Source organism: Abramis brama, assembly GCF_963993115.1.
Source record: "Abramis brama genome assembly, chromosome: 2".
Lineage (NCBI taxonomy): Eukaryota > Metazoa > Chordata > Actinopteri > Cypriniformes > Leuciscidae > Abramis > Abramis brama.
Genome location: NC_139964.1, coordinates 50,157,746 through 50,166,115, shown reverse-complemented (window position 1 = coordinate 50,166,115; position 8,370 = coordinate 50,157,746). Strand labels below are relative to the sequence as shown.

Below are 8,370 nucleotides of genomic sequence, written 5' to 3'. Positions count from 1 at the left end.
CTCTGTGTTGTGAATTACTTTAATTTTGTCCGTTGTTTAAATGCTCTAACATGCTACTCGGATCACGACAGTGAAAGGAAGAAATGCTATCAGACAACGTAGAGTTTATAGTTGACAAATTTTGCAGACATTAGAGAAAATAGGAAATAAGAATTTTTTTTATTTTGTTCAAAGCATTTAGATTTTAGAAATTAATTTTATCTAGATAATGGTGACTTTAGCAATTTTATTCATTATAATGAACCTGAGAACCACTCACTTCAAAAATGGACACTTCAAAAAATTAATTGAAATGACATTAGGAACATTTCAAGCAAATTTTTTTAATATTTGTGAGATTATAATATGCTTTCCCTACAATGGATCAAATATATTTTTCAAAAAAAAAATCTGTTAGAATTTTTATATCAATGGACAGGAAATGTACCCTAAACTGTAGGTGGACTAGGGAGGTGCTCTTGGCTGGAAAGTAATGCTCATAAACAACTGCAAGTTGAGTCCTGATCAACTCCGTAAGAACAGAGTGAAGTTGCTTTTTTTGTCATGAAGCTGCAAGGGTTTATGATGGTCCACATTCTAGTAATTATAAGTAACTTTGCAACTACATGTCTGCTAACTCTCATTAGAGTATTAGTAGACGGTCTGCTTATTATCTGCTAACACTTTTGATGCTCCCCCAAAAGACATTCAATTAACTACAATTAACTTTGCAACTACATGTCAACTTACTCTAACCCTACCAGTCTACTAATACTCAACTAGTACTCAGAGTTAGTTGACATGTACTTTCAAAGTTACAAAGTGGAGCATCGAAAAATAACGTAACCTTACTGTCTTCTGTTTCCAACTGAGGTTCTAGATTGCTTTCATAGTCATAAAAATACAACACAGAAAATTAAAGTGTCCTTATAAAACTAAGTAGGCTACTTCAATTTTCATTTACTATTAATGAATAGAATATATTCGGAACAGTTCAAATAATGCAATGTGCTGTGCAAATATAACGATTTAACACTGGTCATATGAACGTGGAGCTAAAACAAATTTGAAAGCATAATTGGTGTTTTATGCCACAAAAGTTAATACAGCAAAGGAGCAAGGATTCAAGCTTTATTGCTTCAAAATCAGGTTTGTGGGTATAAAGGGGAAAGAAATACATTTTGGAATGTATGCAAAATTGTGTATATTTTTGTGCAAACAAGCAGCACTAGTTCCATGTTTATGACAACGGGACTGTACATGAGAACAGACATACGGTGAGACAAGGAAGATTCACTTTCTGCATTTATCTGTTTGGCATTAGTACACTTGAAAAGAACACAGGGCACTTTTTTTTTTCAGTTTAAGCATGAGTATGAACAACACAAAATAACCACTCTCACAAGTCACAACACATGATCATCATCACTAACTAATGCATGTCTTCTGATAAACATTAAACCAGGGGCCCTTTAATATTAGCACTATACATGTTTTTTGTGGTGCTAATTCACAAAGTGCATCGGGTGAGTTGCGCATTTGATACACCACTGATTTTTTTCTGGTCAATTCTCTTTATGGCACGAATTGAGAAATTAATTAGCATCTTTTCAATTCAGTGCATTGATATTAAAAAGGTATTTTTTTGTAGATATCTAAACAGCATATCAAGTGATTTGTTTCTTGCATATTATGGGTTAAAGTGATTACAGAGATGTACAGTAATTGCATTATACAAACATTGTACCAACCACAGTTGTGCACATCACAGTCATAAGCACATATATTGTGGTATAAGTTATAAATACTCCTGACATCACTTTTAAACATAACTCTGGCCAAATATTGGTGATACTGGCCCACCATAGTGAGATTATTGTGTCTGTTTGATGTGTAAATATATAAAATTTAATAGCAGTTTGGAATCGCATTACTTACATTCTTATACATGTCAATACTTTGAAGAGTTCCCTTTTTAATCAGCTGAGTGTTGAAAGAAGAACATTCAGATTCACACAGTAGAAACAAACGCTTCCCCTAATGTGTAGCAGTTTTTGAGTCAAAAGTGAAGAACAGCATAACCTAAATCTATATTGTTTAATTCTTAAAGGGACAGTTTCAATCAAAAATTACATTTCTGTCATAATTTACTCATCCTCGTGTTGTTACAAATTATCGTGACGTTCTTCCATGGAGCACAAAAGGTCTCTTTCATATAATGAAAGTGGGAAAACAATCGAAAAAGTAGTCCAAACAACTCATGCGTCATGACAGATTTGCATACAAATGAATGGCAATTAAAAAAGATAAAATTGAACATATATTGATTATCATCCTCTTCACTGAAACTGAAATCAATTACGAAAATGATGCATCAATGCCAACATCATTTACGCAATTTATTTGATTTGAGTTACATTAATTTCGTTTCGTGCCTTTTATATTCCATGGAAAATTTTGAACAACATGAGGGAAAAAAAAGGGGAAAAAAAGACAGAATTCATATTTTTGGGTGAATTATTCCTTTGAATTGCAAAATCAATGTTTTTTAGGTTTGCAAACCTCTATGATCAGGGTACAGAATCCCATTTCCTTCTTTTCTCCAAGGTGAGGGTGTCACGTGGCTACAACGACAACTTCAATGCAATATGAGGGTCCCATTTGGCACGAGGGCGGCAGCATTAAGGAATAAGTGCTATTGTAGATAACGGTATACTTTAAAACAGTGGTTCCCAGAGTCTGCCACCACAACGTGGCCATCAGAGGTGAGAGCCAATCCTTGCGGGCCATACAGAGGGTCTGCGGAGGTGTTGATGTAGGACAAGAAGGATCCACTGCTGTCAAACACCTGGAGTCCCACAAATGGATGATATAAAGATGTTAAATCTACTATTTTTTACCTGACATGACTAAAATATATGCGTGCTGCCAGTCATCACACTGTTCAACATTTACTTAATCTCACAAGTTAATGTGTTTACTTTGATTAAACTAAAACTTTTTGTTAGGGCTACCAATCACACATTTTTGTGAAATATTTTGAAATATCTAAGCCTGTGTTACCTGTATCCGGCTGTTGCCCCAGTCGGCCACTATAATATTGCCATTGGCATCTACCGCCACACCTGTCGGTGCATTAAACTGCCCATTTCCTTCACCATTCGACCCAAACTTCAGTAGAAACTCCCCCTCTGGACTGAACACCTGCAATTTGATGACACGATCTGCATTAACACATCTATATTTAAAAAGACTGATGTTTTGAATGACTTTGAACAGGTATGAGTGAACTGTTTTTCAAAAAGTAACCACAATGGTGGCTAACAAGACAGCACATTTTAGGAATATGACTATTATAGGATAGGACAGGATATTTTACCTTTACAGAATGATTATGAAAATCGGTCACAATGATTTCATTATTTTGATTCACTGCTGCAAAGTGGGGACCTATGAAAATGAAAGAAGAGTTGCACATTCAGCTTTTGGTAAACTAAAGCCCTCATCCCACTAGTCTACTCAATAATAGTCACTGTTGTTTTTGATGAAATCTCTCCTGTTCTTTTTTTGTCATTAAGTGTCCCATAAAAGTGCTTGGTTACACAATCAACATAACATTCGTGATATGTGGCTTTTCCTTTTGGTTGCTTTTTTAGCTAGTGAAAACACTGTTTTAGATACTGTATGAGCTGAAGGCTGAAACAATTTGAGCAAGGACAAGGTCGTTAGATTAATGCCGCCTTCATGTGTTATCTAATTTTTTCTAATCCTTTCTTCTAAAGTCGTAAGTTTGACTGTGTTGTATTAAAGGGATAGTTCACCCAAAAATGAAAATTCTGTCATTAATTACTCACCCTCATGTTGTTCCAAACCCGTAAGACTTCCGTTTAGAAAGAGAGCTTTCTGTCCCTGTTGACAGCTACGCAACTACCACCTTGACGCCTCAAAAAGTTTAGAGATCATAAAACTAATCCAAATTAATTGAGTGGTTTAGTCCAAAATTTTCTGAAGAGACACGATTGCTTTATATGATGAACAGACTGAATTTAGGCTTTTATTCACATATAAACATTCATCAACACACACATTTGTGGTAAACGGAAGCTCAAGCATGTTTGCTTGACGTGAGAACCAATGAGGTTTATTCACGTGTGTTACGAGAGCAAGAGGTTTGTTCTCACGCGTCAAGCAGGTTCGGTTGAGCTTCTGTTTATGTTCGCTGATCAATGTTTAAATGTGAATAAAAGCCTACATTTAATTTGTTCATCATATGAAGTGATCTGAGTCTCTTCAGCTCAATTCATATGGATTAGTTTTACGATCTCTTTATGAACTTTCTGAAGCGTCAAGGTGGTAGTTGCGTAGCTGTCAACGGAGGGACAGAAATCTCTCAGATTTCATCAAAAAGATCTTCATTTGTGTTCTGAAGATGACCGAAAGTCTTACGGGTTTGGAACAACGAGCAATTAATGACATAATTTTCATTTTTGGTTGAACTATCCCCTTAAAGTGCTGTTTTGTCAGAAAAAATAGGAATCATGGAAGATGCCAGGTTTATTCTTGCCTATTTCTTAGGGAAATCTTATTAAAGCTAAAATGTATAGCGGATTTTGAATAAAATGTAGCATCCAATTTGTTGGCAACCACATAAACATTACCTGCGCTATTGTACACATTCACCGTGTTATCTAGAATCTGGGATTTCTTTCAAATAAATGCTGTTTTCGCTGTATAAAATACATACAATGTGCATCAAATGGCTATTTATATACATGATTGTAACAGCAAAAGAAAGTTGAACAAATGAAACTTAACAGTCACTACAGCAATGGTTATCTACTCAGCCGTGTTTAAATTTATGTCCTGCCCAATTCGGAAAATTGGGTATCAAAATTAGTTTTGCGAAGCCATTCATGCTCAATTTCTTACTAGGAAACTTCTATTTACAATAATTCAGATAGCATGTGAAGGCTGAATAAGTGCCAGTATGTAACCAAGGTAAGTACCTGCAAATTGTTTGTCACTGTTGCCTCGGTTTCCAAACTTGGAAACAAGTTTTCCATTGGGCTGGAAAATGAAGACGCAACAAGATTTATTGTCAACCACAATGATGTGGCCATTTCTATCAACCGATACACCCTTAGGACCCATGAGCTTCCCTGAGCCAATTTTAGTCTGAAAAAAGACACCGAGGACACAAGAGAGAGAGAGAGAGAGAGAAAGTGTTAAAATTCAACCTGAAAGAATTTTCCTTCAAGTGTATTTATAAAAAACATGCCAATAGCAAATATTTCTTATACTAACAAGTATTTGGTAAAAATCTATTTGCCATAAATTCTTAAAAGTAAAAATTTTCTTTAATAAAACTAATAATAAAAAGCAGATGCAGATACCTTAAACTTGCCATCACTGGAGAAAATGCTGACCCATTTGTTATCATAGTCAGCAATGATGATGTCACCATTGGGGTGCACAGCGACACCAGTTGGCCGTTGAAGTTGTCCTGGTGATCGGCCCCTCACTCCGAAGCGACTCTTAAATTGTCCATCATTTGAAAATATCTACAAATGAAACAATTTACATCTTAAATTAAGCACTTGTTTTCTTACTTGTTTTATTAAATGAAAAGGACATTAAGCAACCCACAGAACGATGGTAAAAAAGAGTGAATTTAAACTGTGATTAGACAGGTGAGGTGTAGAACTGTATACCTGAACACACTGGTTGTTACTGTCTGCTATCAGGACCTTGCCAACAGAAGAAGCAGCAACTCCCTGCAGATTGGTGAACTCACCCTTATTTCTGCCTTTAGTTCCTAAGGAAAATAAATAAATAAATAAATAGATAGATAGATGGATGGATGGATGGATAGATAAACAAACATTTTTCATTCAGGGGGCGTATTACAGAAACTTCCTATCTTAAGTCTAAAGTTAAGATCTAACAAGTTAATTTAGGATTTTTCACAAATTTGTAGTACAGAAGCAAATCTTATGTTGATTTAGGATTCTTATCCTATCTTACAAAATCTTATCATCTTATCTGTAGTTAGGAAATCTTTAACCCCTCCATCGAGTTCGGTAATCAACTCTCAGGTCTGTTACCAAGCAACCAACTACACATAAACAGCTGCTGTGAAGTAAAACGGAAAAACTCAGATAATAGAAATAACTGAGATTAAAATGGTGAAACAAAATAAGTGGTGCTTTTCATTAAGTAAACCTTTGATGAGCTTGGTAGAAAAGGCAAAGCCTAATCCTTTTATTTCATAGGAGTCTGTAATTATTTGTCAGTGTTTTGTTGTCAAAGTGCAGCACATCATTTGGGTGTTCAAAAAGTCTTTCCACCATCAAACATCGCTGTTCTTCATCTTGTATCATTAAAAAATGTGACGTCATTCTCAGACAGGGCTATTATGTGATTTTTATAGTTGGCTTTCAAATAATTTTTAAGTTAGGACACCAGTGGAGTCAAGTCAAGTCAAGTCAAGTTTATTTATATAGCGCTTTTCACAATACAGATTGTATCAAAGCAGCTTCACAGTATTAAATTAAAATAATACATCAATGTTTGTTTCTAGTGGAAAACGTCCACGTTTGGTAATGCTGATCAATAGTATTGTTGATTGATTAATTAAATTAAATATCCCCAAATATCCCCAACTGAGCAAGCCAAAGGCAACAGTCAGGATGCTTCTGTAATACCATTTTCCTATCTGTAGTTAAGATAAGATTATGCACTTAAGAAATGTCATTTTGTAATAGCTTTTGTCCTAAATGAGGTCCTAACTGAAATTGTCATGGTTACCAAACAGATAAGATAGGATTATAAAGTTCTGTAATGCGCCCCCAGGATAATATAAATGCTGGATTATTGTATTTTTGTGGACATTCATTCAAAACTGATGATTCTTTTTTATTGTCTATCATCTGCCAATATTGGATATTTAATTGTTTATTAAGAGTATAGATTTATATATATTTTGTATAGATTTATAATATCGACCAATATTAAACACACACTAATCATTAGATCCACAGAACACCTGGAAATTTAAAAGCTATTGCACTTTAACAAATAGATAACGTTACTTTTCTTAGCAAAAGTAATATGTACAAATATTTGCACTAATAGTTTTTACAAATATAAAAGCATTTGTTCCTCTTTATAGTTTGATTATCATCAAACGATCAGGTTTTTATTTATTAAAAGCAATCCCCTTTTACAGTGACCTGACTGTAGTAGTGTTAATTTCTTATGCAATCCGTTAGGACAGGATTCAGACACAAGGAATGTGAGCTCATCATACCGATTCGGAACATGAGGTCATCTTCAATTGGGTTTTCTTTCCGTTTGCCGGTGCTGTACATGCTGGCCGGGCGCTTGATGGCACGCTGTTTCACATGGCTGCTTCCTGGAGATTTGAGGCGTTTCTTGCCTGCGTCTGCAGTCAGGGAGATCTCTGTCATTTTGTTGGCACGTATGCTGAATGGGCTGCCTTTAATATGCTGATCATAGAGCTTCAGCGAGAGCGCGAAGCGGCCCTCACACGGGGCCATGTATACAAACTCATAAGTGCCATTTTTATGATCCGTGACTTCACCTTCCCCCACTATGGTGCCATCAGAGGCAGAAAGATTAGCTATGAGCAGAGCATTTCCTGTCCGGCACAGTCCGCCGTCTCTGTCTTTTGTTGTTATGGTCACGGAGGTTTGCTGTCCCACGATGCAGTGCCTCAGGCCTTCACCGGTGGCAACAGTTTCTGCCGCTACAGCATTGGTGGTTACTATAGCACCAAGGTTGTGGATGGATTTGCGAAGACCATCGGTCTCCACCAAGAAGTCCAGCTGGTTGTTCTCCTCAGGCTGAAGTGGGAGCTCCTGATTGGCCAGCTCGTCAAGACGCTCGCTCATCTGCTTCTTGACCAATAGGACCTCAGCTTCCGAGCCGTGATTAAGAGCCTGCTCAGTGAAACTGCAGCTGCTGCATATGCCCTCCTGCCCCTGCAGCAACGACTCCAGCTGAGCTTGCAACACCTGCAATGACATACAAATTATATTTCAGTCATGACAACTCTCAGAGTGGAAAAATTTCAACCAGCATTTATTGGCATGGGCATTATACATAGGCTTGATTGTGGCGGACAAGATCTGCTACTCTGCTGCTGAGCAAATACAATAATTTGTTCAGCTTAGTCAAAAACAACAAACAAAGGAAAGGCGGCTGCAAGAAATGGTAGAACCCCAGTAGCATATCTCTACAGGTGGTGCTGGGGAGGAGGAGGGATAACAGAAGTATTCATATCGCGCAGCGTGCCGATCGCAGGCTAGGGTGCGATATGGTTACGTGGATTTGGAAGTACTTCTGATTGGCTGGTGCCGCGCCCTTGAA

The 8,370-nt window shown here is 36.7% G+C and overlaps 1 protein-coding gene across 3 annotated transcripts in view; it reads right to left on the bottom strand.

The window, feature by feature from the left end:
* Positions 1 to 1,096: 1,096 nt before the first annotated feature.
* Positions 1,097 to 8,370, bottom strand: part of trim2a (tripartite motif containing 2a) — a 33,998-nt gene continuing 26,724 nt past the window's right edge. For all 3 annotated transcript variants that reach the window (XM_084105668.1, XM_084105670.1, XM_084105669.1), the window contains 7 exons: positions 7,289 to 8,015; positions 5,691 to 5,794; positions 5,373 to 5,540; positions 4,986 to 5,154; positions 3,359 to 3,429; positions 3,043 to 3,183; positions 1,097 to 2,827 (listed from right to left, as the gene is read on the bottom strand). In XM_084105668.1, coding sequence (XP_083961794.1) covers positions 2,675 to 2,827; positions 3,043 to 3,183; positions 3,359 to 3,429; positions 4,986 to 5,154; positions 5,373 to 5,540; positions 5,691 to 5,794; positions 7,289 to 8,015 — 1,533 coding nt within the window. In that variant the 3' untranslated portion in view covers positions 1,097 to 2,674. The remainder of the gene's footprint in view (positions 2,828 to 3,042; positions 3,184 to 3,358; positions 3,430 to 4,985; positions 5,155 to 5,372; positions 5,541 to 5,690; positions 5,795 to 7,288; positions 8,016 to 8,370) is intronic.